The sequence below is a fragment of the Camelina sativa genome, chromosome 20, assembly GCF_000633955.1.
Source record: "Camelina sativa cultivar DH55 chromosome 20, Cs, whole genome shotgun sequence".
In the NCBI taxonomy this organism is placed as follows: Eukaryota; Viridiplantae; Streptophyta; class Magnoliopsida; order Brassicales; family Brassicaceae; genus Camelina; species Camelina sativa.
In genome coordinates, this window is record NC_025704.1 from 15,115,626 (window position 1) to 15,139,951 (window position 24,326).

Genomic DNA, 24,326 nt, shown 5'->3' on the forward strand with positions numbered 1-24,326 from the left:
AAAAAAAAAAAAACAACCTAACAAACTGTTAACCTTTATTTGGGGTCACCCCAAGAGTGCCTCCATCATTCTTCACAATGAAAACATTCACAGTATGCAACTTATAACTTTCACATTTGTTTCATCTTATATAAATCCAATCACTGACTACTCCTATCAAATATAAAAACTCATTCCAAAACTCTCATCAACATGTGGATGGACAAATTCTTCTTGATCCTTCTTTCAGTTGTATGCATTGCCGTGTTCGTTACAGCTCAACCCTTGCCATCACCGCAACCTTTCCAAGTAGATTGTTGGTCATCACTAGAAATGATTCCCGACTGTGTACCCGAAATATTCCGGTCCATAACAAACGGACAATTCGGGAGCGTGGGACCTTCTTGCTGCCATGCCTTCTTGGGTCTCCATGCTGATTGCATCCCTCAGATGTTTATCTTTGCTCCCCTCGTCCCTCCTTCTCGCAGACTCAGGGATCATTGTTCCCAGACAGTAATTGTGCCATAAACCCTTTTGAGACTTCGTTTCAAGAAGTTTTTATTATAAAACATGTTCTATGCTTTTAATGTGCTAATAATTAGTAGAACTATGTTTCTGCTTTCTCTATCAGATATCAATATTAACTTCCATGTAAACACTCTATATATATCCATGCTATGTGATATGCCTTTCTTTTTGTACTTTCAAAAACTCTCATTTGTCTACTATATGACTTATCAGGAATATGATCAGCATTATAAATGTGTATAGATTGCCAAAATCTTCGGCCTAAAGCAGAAACTAGAAAGTTAAGAAGCATGAACTTGGTCGTAAGAACTTCCTTAATTTAATTTTGGTCTGATATTTTATTTTACGGTTCAAAATTAGAAACCTATATAAAAGTGATTTTAATAGTTGAGTCTAGTATTTGTTAAATTCAATTTGAAACTAAGTTTTGCTGTACTTTTCAATTTCAGGATATGCATGATAAGTGTTAATCCATTTAGCCTAAATTATAACTCGATGTAGTTTCTTGATAATCTTTTCCCTATCCAAATATGGATCAGCTTAGTTTATCTGATTGAACCAGCCTATTTAAACATAGATGTTTGTAACTTTGTAGTTCGTTTATCATTTTTTTTTGTTTGATTAAAAAATATAATAAAAATATAGTCAGTTTTGTTTGAATCGTACCTTATTCAAATTGCAGTACTCATTCACTTCTAGAGTTTTGTCTCTTATATATACCACACACCTGTAAAGTGTAAACTTCATTTGTCAATAACTAACCACTATACCAACGTCATCGAGTCCGAAAAATCAACGAATATGCCAAACACGAAAATGAAATAATCTCAACGAAGAAAAGAAACATCTAAAGTATTCAAATAAAAGTATTATAGTGAACGAACATAAAGGAACATGCACACTTCTTTATTCGATCTTGTGTTACTTGAAAAATGAACACAATAATATTAAATCAAGTAATTGGATGCATGAAAAATATAAAATTGTCAAGTGCTTCATTACCTCCCAAGGTCTTCGGCGAGTTTTGTTTCTTGATTGATGTAATTTGACTTTGATATAAATGACTCTTTGTCTCTTTCTATGGCTTACTTCGATCAAAATTGCCGAAGATTTAGACTTTTGTAACGAGCTAGTAGTGACGAATGTTAAATCGTCAATAATAAACACGCATGCTCTATAATGTCATTTCTTCTACTCCACTTAGGATCATGGTGGATGTCTCATAAAGGGGATAAATTCACATCAAGGAATATTTAAAAGAAAACAAAAGGTGTGTCACTATTATTTTCGACGGTTTGTTAAGTTCTTTCGAGAAAAAGTTAGTCGCATTAACAAATAAAATATCTTTCTTTTGTAGCATACATTTCTATCTGAATTTATGTAACGGATAGCCGGATAGGAAAATGTTGTTTTCACTTATACGTTGGCTGGAAAAAAAATATTATTTTTATTTGTTTGGAATATTATTTTTATTTGTTTGATTAAAATAAATCGGATTATAATTTGTTGATTTAAATTTATTTCAAAAAGAAATTATGCAACCAATAGTAAAATGATATTTTAACTTATATGTGGTAAGGAAAAAAAAAAAAAATCAAAATTAATATCTCAATGAGATGCGGCGTTTGGGGGTACTATTCAAAACTGTCTCCTCCACTCAACAGATAGCATCGCCGGCGACGGAGAAGACATAGAAAAAATGGAAGGACTTTGTTTAACCCTTCAGCCCATTCCTTCCTCCGCTATTCAACGGCGGCTCTCTACGTTTAACCTCCACAACAGACTTACCAGACCCTCTTCTTGTGCTCCTCTTCGTGCTCATCAAAAGGTTTCATTTTTCATCCAATTCAATCTTATTGTATACACACCATAGTTGCAATTTCGTAAATTTCACTATGAATCGAGTTGGTGATATTAATAGCTTTTCAGCTTCTGGAGTTGGGATTAATAAAAAAAGGTCAGAATCGATGTTAGGTAGGTCCTCCTAGTAAGTATCCTGGAAGCGTTTTGTTGAACAACATTGAGTGTACTTGAGAATCTGTGATGTAGTGAAGAAACTAGATTATATGTTGAGAACTTAAGTAGCTTTTTTTTTGTTTTTGTTTGGTTAGTCTGGAATCACAGAAGGTTCTGATTCAGCATTGGAGGGTAAAGTGAGTGATGTCAAGATCAGTGAGCAAGAAGTGAATATATACCAGAATGAAGTAGTTGAAAGTCAGGGTATTAAGATAAGGAGAAGACCACCCACTGGACCTCCAATGCATTACGTTGGACCTTTTGAGTTCCGCCTTCAGAACGAGGGCAATACGCCTCGTAACATTTTGGAAGAGATTGTATGGCACAAGGATAAAGAAGTTGCTCAGGTATTGAAAAATCTGTGCTTTTTTGTTTGTTTGTTTGTTTGTTTCTTTCTTTCTTTTATGTTCCGAGTTGCTTTGATTCCCAAGGTTTGCTAAATTCGCAGATGAAAGAGAGAAAACCACTTTATACCTTGAAGAAGGCTCTTGATAATATTCCTCCGGCTCAAGACTTCATTGGTGCTCTTAGATCTGCTCATCAAAGAACCGGGTTGCCTGGTTTAATTGCTGAGGTTAAGAAAGCTTCACCAAGCAGAGGAATCCTAAGAGAGGATTTTAACCCAGTATGAACTCACCTCTTTCTTCCTATTCTGTCAGTGTGGATAAGTTTCGGGATTGAAAGAACTATGTCTGAAGGCTTGATATCTTAGGTTGAAATTGCACAAGCTTATGAGAAGGGTGGAGCAGCATGTCTTAGTGTTTTGACAGATGACAAATACTTCAAGGTAATGCTGTAAAGAACTTTGAGACCAACTTAAGTATGATTACCTTGTTCGTAATGAAAGCCATAATCTGTTTCATATAGGGAAGCTATGAGAACCTGCAAGCTATTAGGGAAGCTGGTGTAAAGGTTCATGCTTTCTCTGTTTAATCATGTTTATATTCTTTGTCATTCAACAGTGACATGCAGAGTTCTGATGTCTTGTCACAAAAAAAAATGCAGTGCCCTTTGCTGTTGAAAGAGTTCATTGTTGAGGCATGGCAGATATACTATGGTAGAAGCAAGGGCGCAGATGCAGTTCTGTTGATCGCTTCTGTGTTACCTGACCTTGACATCAAATACATGATTAAGATTTGCAAAATACTTGGAATGGCTACACTTGTGGAGGTTTGTATGTATTTCCTCAGGGAGCCACTTTCATATATGCCTCAACAAAAGAAATGCTTCTGCCTCTTCGTAATCCTGATCTTTTCTGGTTACTACATGCCATTAGGTTCATGACGAAAGGGAGATGGATCGTGTACTTGCAATTGAAGGAGTAGAGCTCATTGGCATCAATAACCGTAACCTTGGTAAATGCTTAAACAAGACCTCCTTCAAAGCTAGAGAATACAATCCTTCTTGATCCGTTTTACCACCCTTTCTTTCAGAAACGTTTGAGGTAGATCTTGGTATCACAAAGAAGCTACTTGAAGGAGAGCGTGGCGAACTGATCCGTCAAAAAGACATCCTCGTAAGTAGTACTCACATCCCCTGTTTCTCTTACCCCTTTACAATGTATACACACACCTCACTTAAAAGTTTTTTACACGGTAGGTGGTTGGAGAATCTGGGTTATTCACTCCCGAAGATATCGCCTTTGTACAAGAAGCTGGCCTCAAAGCAGTAAGCTTACACAAACTTTATGGTCAAAAATAACATTCCTCAAAATGCTGGTTCACCTAATCTTAGCTCCCATGTGATTTTTCTTTTTCTGTTATTAGGTTCTAGTCGGCGAATCTCTTATTAAACAAAGCGATCCCGGGAAGGCAATCAGCACCCTTTTTGGAAGAGATATCTCAGAGTAGAAAGCTTTTTGTATTGAGAAAAATCTTCACTGCGTCTCTTGATAAAGGCTCTTTTTTTTCTTTTACGTGCCGTGCTCATTCAAGTGTGCAGGGGCTTGTGTAATACAGAAATGTCAAAACAAAATTTTCTCTCGTCATACATGCACAACGTGTACATGAGGATAAATCAAGTCAATGCATTGGTCGATGATTCAATAAATTTCCGGCAGTACATGAAGATAAATCATTAACTACGATAAATTGGTCCATAATTTAGAACTGACTGTCACAAGTAAGAAAAAAAAATAGAATTGAGTTTTCAATATAAATAAATAGACTTAACAACATCGACGATCACTCCTTTATTGAGAGACCAACCAACATATAACTTAAAGTGCAATTGCTGACTCTTGGAAGTTGGAAGAGAGATAGATCCATCTATATAGTTTACCAGCCTGAGGGAAAGAAAACACACACATGGGCACGAGATCATGAGTTCCTTTCCCGCATTTTATATCGTCGATCTATGAAAACTACACATAATGTGCGTTACCTGGATTCATAATGCATCAAAGGAGTTCAAGAACAAGAGCAGAAGCACCTCCTCCTCCGTTGCACACTCCTCCCACACCGTACTTTCCGTTTCTCTTCTTTAGTATCCCAAGCAATGTGATTAGAATACGAGCGCCACTGCAGCCTAGAGGATGTCCTAAAGAGACAGCTCCTCCGTTTACGTTCACCTTCTCCTGTTAAGGAAAAGAGGTATGTTAATGAAATCACTTGAGTAAGTTGATTGAGAAGATGATGTTTTTAAGAGACTTACCGGACTAATCCCAAGTAGCTTTTGATTAGCTAGTGCTACAACCTGGGAAAATAGGCAGTTTATCAAAATTTAGCCATTGCAAATGGTTGGCTATTCTTTAGGGGAAGAAGTCTAATTTTCTTACTGCAAATGCTTCATTGATCTCATAGTAATCAACTTGAGAAGATTCCAAACCAGCATGTGCAATAGCTTTTGGTATCGCAAGAGCAGGAGCAGTAGTGAAAAACTCTGGTTCCTGCAGGGTTTGGATCTCACTTTGTGAATCGAATAAGACATCTTAAATTGTTGTATCTAAGAAGGAAAGGCGAGAATATAAGTAACGTACCTGAGCTGCATCACCATAACCTTTAATTTTTGCGAGTACTTGAAGTCCTAGCTGAAGCGCCTTCTCTCCACTCACTAGGACAAGAGCAGCTGCACCATCACTGTCCAAAAGAGGCAAATTTTACTTGAGAGAAAGAGAAGTTGCAAGTATATCAAAAGATCTATTTCATAGATCACACTGTTTCTCTAAAACATAAGAATATATATATATATATATATATATATATATATATATATATTGTCATCTGNAGTAATCAACTTGAGAAGATTCCAAACCAGCATGTGCAATAGCTTTCGGTATCGCAAGAGCAGGAGCAGTAGTGAAAAACTCTGGTTCCTGCACGGTTCAAGTCTCACTTAGTGAATAGAATAAGACATCTAAAATTATTGTATTTAAGAAGGAAAGGCGAGATTATAAGTAACGTACCTGAGCTGCATCACCATAACCTTTAATTTTTGCGAGTACTTGAAGTCCTAGCTGAAGCGCCTTCTCTCCACTCACTAGGACAAGAGCAGCTGCACCATCACTGTCAAAAGGAGGCAAATTTTACTTCAGAGAAAGAGAAGTTGCAAGTCTAACAAAAGATCTATTTCATAGATCACACTGGTTCTCTAAAACATAAGAATATATATATATATTGTCATCTGGTAAAAGTACCTTATGCTAGATGCATTTCCAGCTGTAACAGTGCCTCCATTCTCCTTGAAACTAGGACGGAGTTTCCTCAACTTTGCAGCATCAAACTGAGACAATGCGATATCGTACATGAAGCAAATCATAATAAATTAGACCTCATTTTATGAAGTTGTCCAACCATAAGGTTCATTTCGTAACGTGTAATGCTTCATACAATAAAAGGTACATATCACTAAAAATTTATGACTAGCAAACAAGAACATGGATCAAAATTTCTTTAAAAGTAGCCGATGGAAATACTCTACGGTTTAGCTTAGTTCCTTTAGAAAAAAAAAAATAATAATGTATGCAACAGGTGAATATAAAATGAAGTAAACAGAAGCTCAGGTTCATTGGAGTATTAATGCATCATCTATAACCAAAAGGGGATAAAAATCACCTTCCCAAGACCTTCATCCTTGTCAACAATGGTTGATGGCCTACCTCTTCCTCCAGAAACTTCAACCTGCATAACCAAATTACCTTAGTGTATATTCACCAAATATAACGCACTAACCCAAACCCAAAACAAACACAAAAATATGCTAACCGGGACGATTTCCCATGTGAAGGCTCCAGCTTCCTGGGCAGCAATACCACGCTCAAAACTCTGAACTGCATAGTCATCCTACATATTTATACGTAAGACACCAATCAACTGGTGTTTTGAGTTTACCGTAAACAATGAGCCCAACTAACCAATTCGTGTAATTCACAGTTTCAGAGAGAGAGAGAGAGTCAAACTATCATAGCTAATTTATCAAGGCATCAGGAACAAGAAAATAAGACACTGGAAGTATACAAAAGGTCTATGCAGAGTATCTATAATTTACAAGTTAATGGGGGACAAATATACAACAAGCATCAATGATTGTTAATCCAAATAAAATTAAGGAACAACATACTTGCTGCTCCCTCGTGATCTCAAACTTCTCAGCGCACAATTCTGCACAACTTCCCATCCCACAGTCGTTATAGACATCCCAAAGTCCATCCTTTAGCATTCCATCTACTACTGAATCATGACCAAATCGAGATCCTTTCCTGCATCAAAAATTTTGAATAAGAAACAATATTGCATAGCTACAAAGACCAAACGATTGAGTAAAACCACATTACTACCTCGCTTCTGCCAAATATTTAGGTGTATTAGACATGCTTTCCATGCCACCAGCCACAACTACGTCATTGATCCCTAACTGGATACTTTGTGCAGCAATCATTACCGCTGAAAACCACCCAAAAAGCCCTTGTTAAAAGAATCAAGTCCATAGTCTAAAAAAAAAAACAGAGCCCATAGGTCCCAAAGTTGACTCACCTTTCATGCCTGATGCACAAACCTTGTTGACAGTGGTACAGATAACAGAGTTAGGGATTCCTGCACCTAAAGCAGCCTGACGAGCAGGTGCTTGACCCAAATTAGCACTCAGAACATTGCCAAATACAACTTCTTGGACAAGAGCTGGATCAACATTTGCTCTCTTCAAAGCAGCTGAAACAATAAAACCAACACGGGCACGTCAAATTATATACAAAACAAAACTAAAGACCTGTTTTGCACAGAAGTAAGATCTGTTTTATACCTGCAATAGCTAAAGATCCAAGCTTTGTAGCAGGCAAAGATGAAAGAGATCCAAGAAAGCCACTCATTGGAGTGCGTGCAACCCCGACAATGCAAACATCTGTTACAACCAACATTCAGTTTTGATCTTTCAATTTCAGTTTTGCCAATGATTTATGAAAAAGACAGAGAGTTGTTACCTTTCGGATTCACAGAATCTGCTGTATGGGCCATAATAGCTGATCAATCTACACAAAATGGTGTCAAAAAGCCAAATGTTAATGAAGTAAAAGTCAACAAGGGAAGGGACCAAACTCGTTTAAGAGTCAGATCCATTTATAAACATCGGGGAAGTGAGAATACGATCAAATGATAGAAACAGAGATCTGTAAGGATCGTTTACCTGATTCTTCAGTTCCAGAAGAGAGCGACGAATGGGAAGAGAGGGAGCCAAGTCGTTGTGAAAATGACAACAGATTCTGCAATTATAACTGGGAGAGGAGTGACAGAGAGTAACAGAGAGGGTCCTATAAAAGAGGACGCTTTCTTGTGATGTTGTTGTTGTCTTTGGTGAGTGAATCAGCGACGATAACTACGATGAAGAAGCAACACGACGGCTATGTGATCTGTTACTTCAAATCTTTTAATGTTTTTTTAAGGAAGATAATTGCACATGTTAACCTTTACTTATTTACGCTAATCCTTAATTTTAATTATATATATATATATATATATATACTCCTTTTTTGTTCCATTTGACTTATTTACGCAAATCTTTAATTTTAAATATATATATATATATATATACTTGTTGTTTGTTCCATTTGACTTATTTAATATATATGATGGGCTGGAAGTTGTTGTGTCCATTTCAAAGAAAAAAAGTTATTTAAATTATTTTAAATAAAATATATCATAAATTTAGTTTGGATACTTAAATTTATCCACATATTTAGAACGGTTATTTTAAGCTAAGTTTAATTTTTGGGATGATATTTTTGAGCTTTAAGTATTTTCCTAAAATTATTTTAAAAAATTATTGTAAAATTTAAATTACATAGAAAAAAAGTTACGAAGTGAAATATAAATCCAGATAAACCAGCAAAGCTTGAGAGTGATATGAGAAAACAAAGAAACCAAGTCGACTTAATTGATTTCTCTAGAGCCATCCGAAAGATTTAAACAAGATTTAAATAAGCACCAAAGTCTAGTAAAAACTATACACATAAACACGAAAACCACACTCTTAGGATTTGATTGACAAATGTTTTAGAAACTTTACAAAGCAAAAAAAATCTTAAAAATTTGAAATGAATCAAATCAACCTTTAGAAATGTTGACCTTTTTTATTATTTATAGCCTAAATATTTCCTTAATTCATATCTTGGCTATATAAAGCATTTCTTTTCTAACGCACAAAATTCTAAGCTTTCCAAATTTTTAATTTCTACAACCAAAATACTACGACAATAAAATCTACAATCACAAAAAATATATATATTTTAAAATCTACCGTCAAAAATCTATAATCAATCATGTTTGTAATCAACATGAAACTTAGAAAAAACAGTTAGTAATTTGAAAGCATAATTGGTAAATATGTTGTGTAATTAATGTACATATGTATATATGGTAATATGATAATAATCACTATTAGATAATTATATATATTGCCTAAAAATCCCTCTTATTAGTTATAAACTCAAAAGAGAGAACATGTAATGGCATCCTTAACGCCACATCAGTTGTAGTGGTCTTAGGGAAATTAAAATATTTAAATAATGGTCTACACTTAAGAACACACTTTTTTTTTTTTTGGTCAACAAAAGAAAATCAGCTCAAACGAGCCAATTTTGAGGTAAAACGTCTACAAATAAAACATGATGCAGAGACACACGCGCCTGGCGTGCTAAGGAGTCCACGCGTACATTCTGTCGTCGTGGAACGTAGAGCAAAGAAAAGGATGAGAATTCCTCCTTGTCCGTCTGGATGTCATCGAGATATGCTGCAAATGCTGGCCAATCAGTAGGGGAAGACACCATCTTCACCAAGTCTGAGCAGTCAGTAAGGAAAACCACATCCCTGAAATCGTGGCCAATCATACAGCGGATCGCCCAGAGGAAAGCTTCAACTTCAGTATGTAACGGGGATAAACTTCGCCGGAAATTGGTCGCTCCAAACACCGGAGAGGTGTCTTGTGACGAGAAACAACACCATCCTGCACCTGAAAAAGCATCAGAGTCCTTCCACGAGCCATCAACATAACACCGATAGCCCGTAAAAGTCCGTGGAAGCGAAGCACACAGCCGGGGTCCGGAAGATGGATGCAGAGGGATGATAGGGTGCTCATCCTCCTCGATATCCACCTGTGCCTCCTGCCAGGTTACCGCCTCGCCTTCTGCCACCCTGACTACCACATCCGGGCGTTCATCAATGCTGTCGAAAACACTAGCATTCCGCGCTTTCCAAATATACCACATCAGCCAAGGAAAAGCCGAGATGTGTGAACCCGGACCTTTTGGATCCAAAAAATGATCTAAATTAGCATAGACCGACCCTGTCGGGAAAAGCTGTGGTCCCACTGGGACATTTGCCAAAGCCCAAACCTGTCTAGCCGGCGGACACAAGAAAATGGCATGATTGATATCTTCCGCCTCCATCCCACATCGTGTGCAAACAACATCACAACTCACCCCTCGACGGCGTAAATTAGTCGAGACCGATATACATCCCGATAAAACTTGCCACATAAAATGCTGTAATTTTGGCGGACACCGCACCTTCCACACCCTTGCAAGAAGTGGGGTGAAATCTGGTCCAGAGGCCAAGGCCCGAAAAGGACCCTGGACATCTGAGCGTGCCATCTCATACCCTGATTTAACCGTATATTTCCCAGATTTGGTAAAATGCCATCCAAAATAATCATCTCTCAGTTGTCTGCCAAGAGGTATAGCCTCAATCAGTGCAACATCCTCAGAGTCGAAATGATGCATGAGTAGATCCTTACGCCAAGAATTTGCTGACCGATCAATCAAATGAGATATCGGGAGATTTGGGTCCTTAAAAGGACCGTTACTTAAGGCTGGTCTCGCGAATTGAGCTGGGACCCAGGGATCGCTCCAAATAGAAATGGAGGTCCCTGACCCAACCCGTGTAATAAGGCCTTTGTTCACCAGAGAGCGAGCAGAAACGATGCTCCTCCACCCGTACGAGGGTGAATAAGATCGTATAGGATCCATAGGATCAGAGTTCCGATAATATCTACTTTTAAAAACCCGTGCAAAGAGAGAGTCTGGATACTCTATCAGTCTCCATAGTTGCTTAGCCAGCAGAGCCGTATTAAAGTCATCAACACTCTTAAACCCCAAACCACCTAACTGTTTGCTACAACAGAGGCGTTCCCACGCAATCCAATGCATACCCCCAGACTGACCATTTGTACTCCACCAGAAATTTGCCACTGCACTAGTTAGTTTTGTTGTAATTGTCTTTGGTAGACGATAACAAGACATCACAAAAGTCAGAACAGCCGTAGCGACTGACTTGACCATAACCTCTTTCCCCCCTTTTGAGAGTAGCCTCGCCGACCACCCAGTCGTACGACTCTGCAAACGATCCCTGACGTAAGAGAAAACCTTAGTTTTGGACCCTCCAAGGCTCTCAGGAATACCCAAATAAGAGCCCATTCCCCCTCGATTAGTAATCCCTAGAACCCCCTGCAATTCCGTCTGGACGGCCGCCTCAACCGTGTGACCAAATTGAATCGAAGACTTTGCCAAATTAACCTGCTGGCCCGAAACCCTCTCATACTGCCTTAGGATCTCTAAAATCGCCAGGCATTGATCCTTATCAACCTTACAAAAGAACAGGCTATCATCCGCAAATAATAAGTGAGTGATTGGCGGACACTTATTAGCAACCTTAATACCCGTAATCCGTTTATCTGCCTCCGCCTTCCGAAGATTCGCAATAAGGACCTCCGTGCAGAGAATAAACAAATAAGAAGAAAGCGGATCCCCCTGCCGGAGGCCCCTTTCCGGAACAATTAAACCATTCGGTTGCCCATTTAGAAGAACCCGATACTCCACCGAAGAAACACAATACATGATCCAGGAAATCCAGCATTCTGAAAATCCCATTTTCCGAAATAGCGCCTCTAAGAAACCCCACTCAACTCTATCATACGCCTTACTCATATCCGTCTTTATTGCCATAAATTTACCTTTACACGAATTATTCGTCCGCAGCCCATGAAACATCTCTTGAGCAATCAAGATATTATCTGAGATCAACCGACCCGGGACAAAGGCCGTCTGTGTCTCCGAAATAAGTCCTGGTAAAAGAAGCTTTAACCGTTGACACAAAACCTTAGAGATAACCTTATACGCCACATTGCACAAGCTAATGGGGCGCAACTCCGTCATCCTTGTCGGCTTGGCTACCTTAGGGATAAGACAGATATGTGTCCGATTTAATTCCTTATCAAAAACACCTTCCTCCAGAAATTGATTAACCATATAGACAAGATCAGTCTTAACGACTGACCATGCTTTCTGGAAAAACAAAGCAGTCATCCCATCCGGCCCCGGAGCTTTATCCGGGTNCATTAACCATATAGACAAGATCAGTCTTAACGACTGGCCACGCTTTTTGGAAAAACAAAGCAGTCATCCCATCCGGCCCCGGAGCTTTATCCGGGTGCATCATAAATAGAGCCTGCCGAACCTCTGCTTCCGTAGCCGGAGCAGTTAACCGGGTATTATCCGCATCCGTAATAACCGTATTAACCTCCCGTAGAACACCCTCAAAATTATCTGGGTTAATGGAAGTAAAAAGCTCCTCGAAATACGAAATCGCCGTATCACAGATATCCTCATCGTCTGTTGNATAATAACCGTATTAACCTCCCGTAGAACACCTCAAAATTATCTGGGTTAATGGAAGTAAAAAGTTCCTCGAAATACGAAATCGCCGTATCACAGATATCCTCATCGTCTGTTGACCAGACATCCTGTGAATTATAAAGGCCTACAATCCGATTTCGAGCTCGTCGCTGTTTAGTTTGGGCCTGAAAATATTTTGTATTCTTATCCCCCACCCGCATCCAACGATTCCTACTTTTCTGATCCCAATGAATTTCCTCATCCCGATATGCCTCAAACAACCGGGAATTCAACATCGAGATTGATTCCGGTGTAGACGCATCATCCGCCTGAGCCACTTCCAACTGTCGTTTAAGATCCTCGATTAAATCCCTACCATAGGGAACCTGAGTCTTACGCCAGCGAGAAATCGCCCACCGACAAGACACAATTTTATCCATAAACCCCGCCGAGCCCGGGTCCTGGTCAGCATGCCAACCAGAAGCTATCGCCTCCATTAAACCCGCCTTACCAACCCAGCGCCGATCAAACATAAAACTTTGCCTACCCCGTGGCCGCTTCGCACCTATACTCGTTATCAGAGGCATGTGATCCGACGCGATCATTGGTAGATATTCCGTCACTGTATCGGGGAATAAATCATGCCAATCCTCGTTACCCAAAGCTCTGTCCAAACGACACCTGATAGGCTTTTTGTCCCTCCATCCTTTCCAAGACAAACAATCCCCCAGAAAAGGAAATTCCAGGAGGCCACAATCGCTGATCATTCCATTAAAAGCAAGAAAAGAGGAAGCAGGACGAAGCCTCCCTCCCCGTTTTTCATGATTACCGGTTAATTCATTAAAATCTCCAATAAGAAACCAAGGTGTAGACCGAGTAGTACCGATTCGTATTAACCGTTCTCAAACCAAATCCCGGTTTTTTGGAACCGGATCACCATAAACAAAGGTTAAATGAATAACACGACCTTTGAAACATGCTTCAACATCAATTAATCTATTTGATTCCATTAATATTGAAACATTAAAAGCATCCTTATTATAAAATAAAGCCAACCCTCCACTTGAACCAATAGGCTCTACTGTTTTTAAATCAGAATAGCCAAAATGGCCTACAAATTTTTCCAAAAAAGACAAAGACTGTTTTGTTTCCATAAGAAATAAAAAATCTGGCCTATGTTTATTCCAGAGATCTCTAAGATTCCCTATAGAGGCCTTATTACCAAGCCCTTGACAATTCCAACTTAATACATTCATTTAACAATTTTTGGTTTGGGTGGTTTAACCCCCCCCCGGCCCGCCTTTTGCCCCATCCTGAGCCTTTGAGGCAGGTCCATTCTCGCTAGTACTTGGACCATGCGGAGGACGCCTTCTAGGCGATAGCAGCATCTGCGCATTGCGCTTCTTAGCGCATACACCCCGTAGAACCGGCCCCCGCCCCTTCTTCCCCTTTGTCTCATCCGCTTGAAGCCTGGCACCCTCAATTGCCACCTCCCCTGTCGCACCATCATCTCCCCCTGAATCCTCATCCAAATCGTTAAAAGTATCAGGGTCCTCGTCTACCACCCCAACATCCTGGTCCATTTGACCAAACTCACCACCACCCTCCCCAAATTCTCTCTGGACATCACCCATTCCCACATTGTTCGCTTGAGGATCCACCCCATCCGATACTGAGGTGGTTTGCAAGTCACGAACCTGACCGCAGACACTACGTCCCTCCCCAACATCACCTGCAACGTCACCAGCACCCTTAGTATCCGCTACGGGAAGAACATCACCCTCCAACCGTGCCTCCACCAAAGCCAGAGCAGGAGTCCGTGAAACCTCCTGGATAAATACCGCGGCAACACCATGAGCAAGAGCTGTGTCACCAGAACTCTGCAAGGCACCCTCTCCTCCCACCAACTCTGTCGAGACATCCATAATCTGTCCCTCCTCAACAACCTCTCCCTCCACGACCGGAGTCACCAAAGGACCCCCAACCACATTAACATCCTGAAACAAAGGTCTCCTGACCACCCTGTGTGGTTGTGATTGCCCCCGCTGCAAACCCACTTCCTCAACCACCGGCTCATGAACCCTTTCCTCACGAGTGCGACTCTGTCCCTTCGCCTTTCCTTGTCGACCCCGAGAATCCTGTGTAGTCCCCATCTGGGAAGGATTCTTAGCCCGAGAAGAAGACCCAGCCCCCGGCTCCACTCTAGGCTTGGAAGAGCCTTGAGTATGACCTTGGTGACGCCCCTTATGAGAACCATGTCCTCCTCTAGCTTCCGCCAGAACCGCCCCTTTGTAACTCAACATCTGTCCTTGATCACTGCTCACCTCCGAACCAAAATCACCCCGTACAGGAGCCAAAGAAACCCGTGTTGGGCAAACCTTTTCATCATGGCATAGACTGGAACAAATCTTACACCAACCATGAAGACGTTCGTAAATGAGCTTCACAATCGTAACCTAACCATTATAAAACTCAATATCCGTTTCAAAACAGAGCGGCTTCATTCCATCAATCGTTACCTGGACCCTCCCTCTGTTTATATCAACAGCTTCCACCACACCCAAAGCCGATCCAATAACCCGAAATGTTGGCTCCGCCCAAAACTGAATGGGTACATCAGAGACCCGAATCCAGAACTTCAGTGAGGATGGGTAAGCCGGATCCACCACTGGAGTCCAACGAACCAGAGAAACCATCCAGGAGTCAAAATGAAACGGCTCCTTCCTCATGACCTCCAAAATATCAGCTTCCTCATCGAAATCTAGCTGAAACTTCCCGGATCCCAACTCTGCACCAGCAACTCTACCCTCCACCTGCCAAATCCGCGGCATGACAATGAGCAAAGACTTCAAATCCTGAACTTCAGGATTGAAACACCGCCCAATGAGTGTCTTTGAATAACCGGCAATGAGAGCAGAGTTATCAAAGAACGGAATCTTAATCTTCCGCCGTGAACCAGAAGCACCCTCCGACAATCCAGCTAACCCCTTCCCCATAAGACCGCTTTGAGCCATGATGCAACAGAACGTAAACAACCGAGTAAAAACTGCAAAAACTCTCCTCAAAGAAAGAAAACAGAGAAGAATGATCGAAGTTGCTGTCCGAACCCACTGATAAAATAATCGAGACCAGAGCAAAAGGCAGAAAAGGAAAACGATATCAATCAGATCAGATACGATTCCAACCGAGGCTAAAATTCTGTCAATAGTCGCCCGAACCAAATCACAAATCCTCAACGAATCCTGTGTAATATCCCCCAATAAATCCCTAATCGGTAAAGAGAAAGAACGAAATCGAACATGGGCTCGGATAAGGAAACCCAAATCAAAGAAAGGAGATCCGAATCTGCCCAAGTACAGGAACGTGACAGTAGATTCCAAAACCTGGGACCATTTGCCAATCAACACCGATAGGAAATCCCCCATTAAAACCGTCGAATCCTGTAGATCCGTAGAAATCCGATCACCTCCTTTAAAGGACATGGATCTCCTCCATTTCGAAGCAAAACAAATTAGGAAAGACCCAAGGCACCCAATATCCCCCAATCCTGCTTCCGAATCAAAGATCCACCAAATCTGAAAACCGAGAGGTTTCGTGACCCAACGACCCCCAAAATCCCGAAAGACAAGCCCGAAAAAATCATCAATGAGACAATCTCCATGAGCAGACCGACCAAAAACCACTAGATCCGAAGAAAGCACAATAGAATCCCATTCAATAACCCAACAGAAAATCCAGAACATCCGAAAATCTCTGAAGATACTTAAAACCCTAGAATCGCCTGCACCATCGCCGCTTAAAGTACGTTTCTTTTTTTATCTTGTTTCATATATATCCTTAAGAACACACTATTCAACAGTTTTTGTAGGAGACCAATTTTCTATTTCTTAAGAATAATTGTACCCACTATTCAATATTTTTATTATTTTAAAACCCTTAAAAACACACCATGTGTTGTAGCGATGAGTAGGCCTAGGCAAAATACCCGATCCGAAATATCCGTATTGGAACCAAAGCGAAAAACTCCGGTTCGGATCAGGTATGGATCTTCCCAATATATTAGTTGGATCTTAATTGTAAATACTTTTGGGTATTGGGTATTACCTGATCCGAACCGATACCCAATTAGTACCCATATATACTCAAACCTATGCTATTTATCATTTCACATATGTGTGTTTATCAGTTGAAATTGCATTGAAGAAGAAGAATCATATTTATTAGTTCGTCTCCACTCTCCACTACCTATATGACTATATATGCAGAAAATTTGTTTTTCTTTATAAATTCTATAACCCTAATCCACAATTTCAATATGGATTCTTTAAATTTCTTTGCTTCTTCTCCTAAATCTCATATTTCAGAGACGTTAAAGACTCATTCAAAGGTAAATCTCATCTCTTAGTGAATTTAGTTCATCAATTGACACTTATATTGTATAAAGAGTTAACCACGAGAGTTTGATGCATTTAACCACGAGTGTTTGATACTTTAGTTCATCGACTGATTCTTTAGACTGTTAGAATTGGTTTAGTTATTTTGGTATGATTTTTTGGTTATAACTTCATGAATTTTGATATAGTTATTCAATTTATATATAGGGTATTTTAATTATATATGGGTATTTTGGTTCTAAATGGATAAAAAATACTTAGACCAAACCGAACCCAAAACATATCAGATATATTTCGGTATTCCAAAAAAATATCCGAACCGACCCGAACCCGAAAAAATCCGAACCGAACCCGAACCAAAATTTCCATAATACCTATATGATTCTATAAATTATAAACCCAAATTACCTGAAATCCGAATTACCCGAAATCCGAATTACCCGAACCAAACCCGAACCGATCCCGAATGCCCACCACTAGCGATGAGGATGGTCTAAGGATTAAAAAAAGAGAGAGAAAAATCCAAAAAACTATTTTGGTGTTGTGGAAAATTGAATGTGTAAAGCCAAAATATTCAATTTTTTAATTTTAGCTATAATATAAAAATATATTCTAAAGTATGACTTTTTAAAAAATATAATGGTTGTTTGTTCATTTGACTTATTTAATATATATGATGGGTTGGAGGTTGGTGTGTCCATTTGAGAAGAAATTTTAGTTAGACTATCTTAAGTAAATAAGGGATTAAAGTTTTGGAAAACATCATGGATTCGGAAAATTTGGATAACTTAAATTCATCCAAATTTAAACAATACATATTAATTTTGGAATGGGTTTCAGATTAGGTTTATTTTGGGATGATATTTCCCGACTTTTAGCATTTTGAAAATTTTGCAGAAATTTAGGATTTTTTTTTATATATGAAAAACTAAAAAGTGAAAAACAAATCCAAATAAACCAATACTGAAAACAATGTTTTCACGCCCGGCCCGGACCGGCCGGTCCGACCGGTTAACCCGCGACCCGGAGACTTCACCGGTTCGGAAATAGTACTAATAACCGGTAGTAATAAAACCGGCAAAACCCAGAAAAAACCGCTATTAACCCGTGACCCGGTGAATCGGTTGACCCGGCCGGTTAGTGGTTCAAAAAAATTCAGTTGATTTTTGGAAAAAAATATAAAGTTTCACAGTTTCAATTATTTTAAAACCTTTTATTCCTTTAGAGTTTCGATGGCACACCTCTCATCTTCAACTTATTTGTCATCTCTGATCTCTCATACTTTGCGTAAGAAACCGTTGGTTGTTCTATATTAATCTTTCTCTATTATTCTGAAAATTCATCTTTATTTGTGATTATCATGTGTTTAATTGATTTAGAATATTAGACTATTAGTATAATCTTTTTCAGATCTGTGTTTTATATTTCTATGTTGTGAATTTAACAGGAAATGGTAAGAGAGGAAGTGGAAAACTATGAAGAAAAAGCAGCTGCAAACCGTTCAGTCCGAAGAAAAAGTGATATTGCTTGGCCGTATGTCATTCAATCAAAAGACCCAAAGTGATAATATGATGAAACACCATCTTGATGGCGTGAAAGGGGATACATATGTGTGTTCGAAAATTTCTGCAGATGTGTGATTGACCCGTGGTCGAACCCGGTTGACCCGGTGACCCGGTGACCCGAGAGGTAGTCCGGTTCGTAATCCGGGTCGGATTTTAAAACATTGACTGAAAATGATACGGAAAACCAAAGAAACCAAGCCGATATAATTGACTTTTCTAGGGCCACCCTAAAGTTATATCAAAATTTAAAATAAGCACTAAAATTTACTCAAAACAGTATTACACTATACATATAAACACGAAAATTACACTTGTAATCAACAAAAAATATTTAAATCAACCGAAAATTACACCTACATTGATCGATGCATTTCCTAAATCGAAATTTCGATTCGCAGGCGTTACAAAAAGTCACAACCATTGTTGATATTTATTTATTCAGATTATTATTATTATCTTTATTATTATTATCATCATTATTTTTATGTTTATTTTCTAAGTTTTTATTATTCTCTTTATACTTTTTATTATTATTATTATTATTATTATTAACATTTGTGTGTTTCTATATCACAAAATTTTGTTTCCTATTATAGGGTTTTCAGTATTTGAGGTTGTCTATAACTTAGTTATTTATTTTGAAATTACATTTATTTGTAAAACAAACAAATATCCAAAATTTGATTTTGACTAGTCATTTTCTATTTAAAAGATTAAAAAAAATTAGAATGATGATTTTTGCATATATATATATAATTACAATTTGGAATGATGCGATATTTATAGGATGAAATCATATATATCTATCTATAAATATAGCTTAATGTATAAACAAATTATTTTCTTCAAAAAAACAAAAAGTAGGCGAAGGCGACTGCGACAAAAAGTATGACTGCGAAGGTGACTGGTTCTAGGGTTTGATATGGGTGTTCTTGATGTTGTTGGGAGATGGAGAGGTGGTCTCTCTGTTTCTCGTGTAGAGGGTTGGTCTCGGGGAGGGATTGGAAATTCTTCTCTGGGTTGGATTAGATTCCGACATTTGATGTTAGGATCAGATCTTCAAAAAGGAAAACTGGATTTTAAGGGGATTAATTTGGATTTGGATATTGATGGGGTTTCTTTTGGACGGATCTGCTTCTGAATTGTATCGACTTCGTTTGCGATTTCATTTTTATTTCTGGATTTGGGTCTTTATCAGATTTTGTTTTCAAGCCTAAGAATCGTGGTGAGGATCTCTTCATGTTCTATTGTTGGAGTCTCTCAGAATCTTTCTTTACGGTCTATGGAAATGAGCATTATCGGAGATTGGATGATACAATATGTTATGATATGGTTTGTGATTTGCAAATCTTCCTCTCCGTGTAGAGGTGAAAGGGTTGAAGACGAAGTATTTATTCGATGGTTTGGGTTCTCATCAGGAACCACTTCTATATTTTTTTGTCCTTGGCTTCTTTTTGTTCGCTTCAGTTCATAAAGTGTTTTGGGTATGGGTTCTTTTCTGTCAAGTGATATGGCTCAAATAGCGTTTAAAAACAAAAGCTCTTTGGTTCGTACCGATACAGTGAGAATCTCAAACTCTGTTCTAGCTCGGAGAATTCAACAGTTCTCTATGAATCTCATTGGGAGGTTAATGAATCCGGCTATTCAAAGAATGGAGTCCTTGGTGGCTAATCTGCCTAAAATTTGGAAGCTAGAGGATAAGGTAGTGGGAGCGGATCTGGGGCAATGCATTTTCAAGTTCAATTTTGAAGATGAGGGTGATATTCAAGTTGTTCTACAGAATGGTCCGTACCATTTTGATGGTTTCTTTGGTGAGATGGGAGCCGATCATTTCCTCTACTTATCCCTATGCGATTAACTTCTGGGTGAAGGTGACTGGGATTCCCATGCATTTGTGGGAGGTGGCGACCTTAGAAGCAATTGGTAAGAAAATTGGTAAGATTCAAGAGGTAGATGAGGAGTCGGGTAGTCTATGTGTTATAGTCAATGGGTTTAATCCGCTGTTATTCAAGATGGTGGTACCTTTTAATACTAGAGATGAAGTAGTGGTTTCTCTTGAGTATGAGAAGTTGGTGGGCTAGAGCTAAACAAGCTTGATGGTAGTCATGGTCCTGAAGAGCAATCGGATAAGAGAGGTGGGCAAAGGCAACATCCCTTGGCTAAGCAAGAGCCGCATCATAATGTTGGAGGTTAGGAAAAGCCTAGGAAGCATGCTAAGAGAGCTCTATATTTTCAGTCTTCGGATGCTGGTGATCATGCCTGTTTTTTTGTAAAGCAGAGGCGACTGAATGTAGAATGGTAATTGATATAATAGGTAATTATGGGAAAGCTTCGGGACAAGAGGTAAATTTGGAGAAATCTTCTATTATGTTTGGTAAGAAAGTTCTGTTAGACATAAGAGCCAATTAAAATCAGTTATTGGGATTTCTAAAGAAGGTGGTATGGGTTCTTATTTGGGTATCCCTGAAAGGGTTCACGAACTAAAATTTTTGGTTATGTTAATGATCGGTTGGACGAGCGAGTAAATGGTTGGTCGGCAAAGTATTTATCGAAAGGTGGTAAAGAAATTATGATTAAATCAGTTGCTTTAGCCCTTCCGACGCATGTTATGTCATGTTATAAACTACCGCAAGAGCTAACATCTAAAGTTACGAGTGCTATATCAAAATTCTGGTGGAAATCTAATGATAAGGCACGAGGCATGCATTGGATCGCTTAGGATAAAATGTGTAAGGACAAATGTGAAGGGGGCTTGGGTTTTCATGCACTAGAGCAATTTAATGACGCGATGTTGGCTAAGCAGTATTGGCGTTTATTCCATTACCCGATATCCTTAATGGCTCAGGTGATGCGTGGTCGATATTTTAGGAATAAACATCCTTTATCGGCCAAAAAACCATATTCTCTTTCTTTTGCTTGGAGGAGTATTTTTCAACTAAAGGACTCATGGAGCAAGGGGCGAGGTGGGCAGTAGGTTCAGGATGTGATATCTTGGTATGGCGTGATCCCTGGGTACTGGATCATCAACCACGCCCAGCTAATGGTAGGGGAATATTGCTACATCCTAATTTGATGGTTAACCATTTAATTAATCCAGTTACGAGGGACTGACACTTGCCTATTCTTGAGGAGTTTATGGATCCGGCGGATATCTTGTTTATTTGAAGTTTAGCAGTTAGTAAATCATTTCAATCGGATCGTTTGATATGACATTATACTAAATCTAAGAAGTATTCAGTCAAATTGGGATATCGATTAGCACGAGAATTACTTAAGGAAGTTGAATACGGCCCGTCATTCACGGTTCTCCAGGCCCAAGCTTGGACACTTGAAGTCCCTCCGAAGGTTCAACATTTTTTCTGGCAGATCGCGTCCGGTACTCTCCCCGTGATGGATCGGCTTGCCCACTGGGGTGTCCGATGCGATGTTATGTGTAAACGGTGCGGTTCAGGGGTGGAGACTATAAAGCATGCTCTCTTTGAGTGTCCCCCTTCGCGGATGGTATGGGATTTGTCTCCGCTTTTGTTGATGCCGGATGGCTTACCCTACGGCTCAGTGTACTTGAATCTAGACTTTATTTTTTGGCGGGCATCATCCCAATCTGGGATCTCAGATATAGCTTTCCGCCTACCTTGGATTTCATGGTCAATTTGGAAGGACAGGAACAAAAAAGTTTTTCAGGGAATAGAGGCAGAGCCAATTGAGATTATGAATCAGGCGACCAATGATAAACTACTGTGGGAGGAGGCCAAATCCTTCTCTTTGAGATACTTGGATTCTTCGCCAACTTTGGAAGTACGAGATCCTTCTCCTCGATGTCAGGTAGATGGATTCTAGAAAGGTTCAGATCCTTTTGTGGGTCTGGGGTGGTGGTATTGTAATAGTGAAGATACAACGTTTCTTCTGGGAGAACGAAGTCTTAGACACAGCCCTACACCACTACATTCGTAGTTACAAGCCTTGATTTGGGCTACGGAGTCCCTTCTGGTGGCTAGCGTTGATTATCAAACTTTTGAGTCAGATTGTGAAGAGTTAGTCGCGATGGTGCAATCCCTTGACGATTGACCCGCTTTCTCGAATTTGTTGGACAATTTCAATTCCCTCAGATTATCCTTTCCCTCCTTCACTCTTATCCAGATTCCGCGGGCGTCAAATGTGAGGGCAGATTGTCTTGTTCGTTCTTCAAAATCTTTAGTTTCTGAATTTTCTTTTGTAAACTCTTACCTTCCGGTTTGGGCAACCAACTTTGGAGTCCTCTTTTAATTTAATGTTTAGTTGAAAAAAAATATATATGTATAAAGCTTAGTGTCATTAGAATATAACAATAAAGTACGACTAGAAACAATATTTGGTTAAAAAAATTCCTCTACTTTCAGATATACCATGTCCAGACATTAGGAAAATGCATGCCCAATTGCTTTAGCCACTTATCTTATTTTAAGGTGTTAGTGTTATTTTTCCTTGTTTGATTTTCTCTCCTATTTAGTAGTTACTAGCGACGAAGAATTTATATGAAAACATAAAATTTAACAACAATTTTCTATGGAGCTTTTTGCTTCTACAAATACCATATTGGCCCATACCACCATAAGTACCTCCATATTCTGCTGAATGACATTCGATAATGAGTTTGAGTCAATAATTGCAAACCTTTTCCTCGATGTTTATTTGTATAGAATTTTAGGTCAAGTATTATGATCAGAGTTGAATCGGAGAGGTCTGAAGTCACACTAGTGTCCTAGAATTCTTTTGTTTATATATACCATAGTATTAGGTATCATATGAACACGCTTGAAAAAAACTTTGTATAGCGTCCTCGATAAAATTAACAGAAATATGACCCAATTGTATTTTAAATATATATAAAATAATATTCTTTTTTTATATATTTCTTACTATTAGATAATATGCATAAATATGGGAAAACATCTCATATCCCTGTGAGAATTATGACATTGTACGAGATAAACTTTAAACTCTGGTCTCGTCCCAAATATCTTTTTAACCTATATATCCCCCAATTCATAGTTCTATTCTTATATCCCCATAAAATTGAAAATTATCATCTAATTATCCATTGATCTGGGTTTAATTGGTTTACTACTTGATTAACCGATTAACGAAGTTTAATAACCGGATTAAACCAGATTTCAACCCGATTAGAAAATCCAAAAATCATATAAAATCCAAATAAATGGGGAAATAGGTGAAAACTATGAATTCAGGGATATATAGGCTGAGAAGCATTTCTAGAAAAATATTTAGGACAAAGGCAAAGTTTATGTTTTATCTGATACGATATCATAGGTTTTATGAGCATATAAGACGTTTTTCCATAAATATCATATGATAGTTACCAAAAAATTCATAGTGAACTTGGATAGAAACTTCTTTTGAAGCAATTACACATTGATCTAATTGCAACCGAAGCGATAAAGGAATATCTAAATCGATTCTTTTTTGTCGATAAGCTCTGGTTACATCATAGATAAAAGGCACTTGAAAGATAAAAGTTTCATATAAGTAAACTAGCTTTGAGCCTCTAAGGGCATCTCCAATCCACCTCTATATTTGTTTTTTAACTCTATTTTAGAGTAAAATCTACTCCAACCCATCTCTATTTCTACCTCTATAATAGAGATCTCTATTTTTTCCTCTATATATAGAGGAACTCTATATTTTCCACTATAATAGAGTTGAACTTTTTTTATTTATAAAATGGTCCTTGAACTTTAACACTTTTATATT

At 38.7% G+C, this 24,326-nt stretch overlaps 4 protein-coding genes across 4 annotated transcripts; 2 read left to right on the top strand and 2 right to left on the bottom strand.

Moving 5' to 3' along the window:
* Window positions 72–657, top strand: LOC104770870. The gene has a single exon (XM_010495333.2). It carries the CDS (start codon window positions 193–195, stop codon window positions 505–507), a length of 315 nt encoding a protein of 104 aa, XP_010493635.1. The 5' UTR covers window positions 72–192; the 3' UTR covers window positions 508–657.
* On the top strand, window positions 2,114–4,512 carry LOC104770872 (indole-3-glycerol phosphate synthase, chloroplastic). The gene is made up of 10 exons (XM_010495335.2): window positions 2,114–2,335; window positions 2,619–2,870; window positions 2,972–3,148; window positions 3,236–3,310; window positions 3,391–3,435; window positions 3,529–3,693; window positions 3,800–3,878; window positions 3,957–4,039; window positions 4,123–4,191; window positions 4,290–4,512. Exons 1-10 carry the CDS (start codon window positions 2,207–2,209, stop codon window positions 4,371–4,373), a joined length of 1,158 nt encoding a protein of 385 aa, XP_010493637.1. The 5' UTR covers window positions 2,114–2,206; the 3' UTR covers window positions 4,374–4,512.
* On the bottom strand, window positions 4,586–8,384 carry LOC104760804 (acetyl-CoA acetyltransferase, cytosolic 1). Its single transcript, XM_010495334.2, has 14 exons — window positions 8,140–8,384; window positions 7,937–7,984; window positions 7,759–7,857; window positions 7,494–7,667; window positions 7,298–7,403; window positions 7,081–7,219; window positions 6,726–6,803; window positions 6,576–6,641; window positions 6,158–6,243; window positions 5,927–6,026; window positions 5,300–5,410; window positions 5,176–5,217; window positions 4,906–5,098; window positions 4,586–4,807 (listed from the first exon to the last, which is right to left on the bottom strand). The coding sequence occupies exons 2-13, from the start codon at window positions 7,968–7,970 to the stop codon at window positions 4,922–4,924; spliced, it is 1,212 nt and encodes a 403-aa protein (XP_010493636.1). The 5' UTR covers window positions 7,971–7,984; window positions 8,140–8,384; the 3' UTR covers window positions 4,586–4,807; window positions 4,906–4,921.
* Window positions 9,575–12,310, bottom strand: LOC104772536. Its single transcript, XM_010497139.1, has one exon. The coding sequence runs from the start codon at window positions 12,308–12,310 to the stop codon at window positions 9,575–9,577; it is 2,736 nt and encodes a 911-aa protein (XP_010495441.1).

Excerpts from the sequence above, each read along its gene's own strand:
- LOC104770870 (XM_010495333.2), top strand. The coding sequence starts at position 193 with ATGTGGATGGACAAATTCTTCTTGATCCTTCTTTCAGTTGTATGCATT.
- LOC104770872 (XM_010495335.2), top strand. The coding sequence starts at position 2,207 with ATGGAAGGACTTTGTTTAACCCTTCAGCCCATTCCTTCCTCCGCTATT. Across the intron at positions 2,871-2,971 it reads AGGATAAAGAAGTTGCTCAG|ATGAAAGAGAGAAAACCACT; the intron begins GTATTGAAAAAT and ends CTAAATTCGCAG. Across the intron at positions 3,149-3,235 it reads TAAGAGAGGATTTTAACCCA|GTTGAAATTGCACAAGCTTA; the intron begins GTATGAACTCAC and ends TTGATATCTTAG.
- LOC104760804 (XM_010495334.2), bottom strand. The coding sequence starts at position 7,970 with ATGGCCCATACAGCAGATTCTGTGAATCCGAAAG. Across the intron at positions 7,220-7,297 it reads AAATATTTGGCAGAAGCGAG|GAAAGGATCTCGATTTGGTC; the intron begins GTAGTAATGTGG and ends TTTTTGATGCAG. Across the intron at positions 5,218-5,299 it reads AGATCAATGAAGCATTTGCA|GTTGTAGCACTAGCTAATCA; the intron begins GTAAGAAAATTA and ends CTATTTTCCCAG.
- LOC104772536 (XM_010497139.1), bottom strand. The coding sequence starts at position 12,310 with ATGACTGCTTTGTTTTTCCAGAAAGCATGGTCAGTCGTTAAGACTGAT.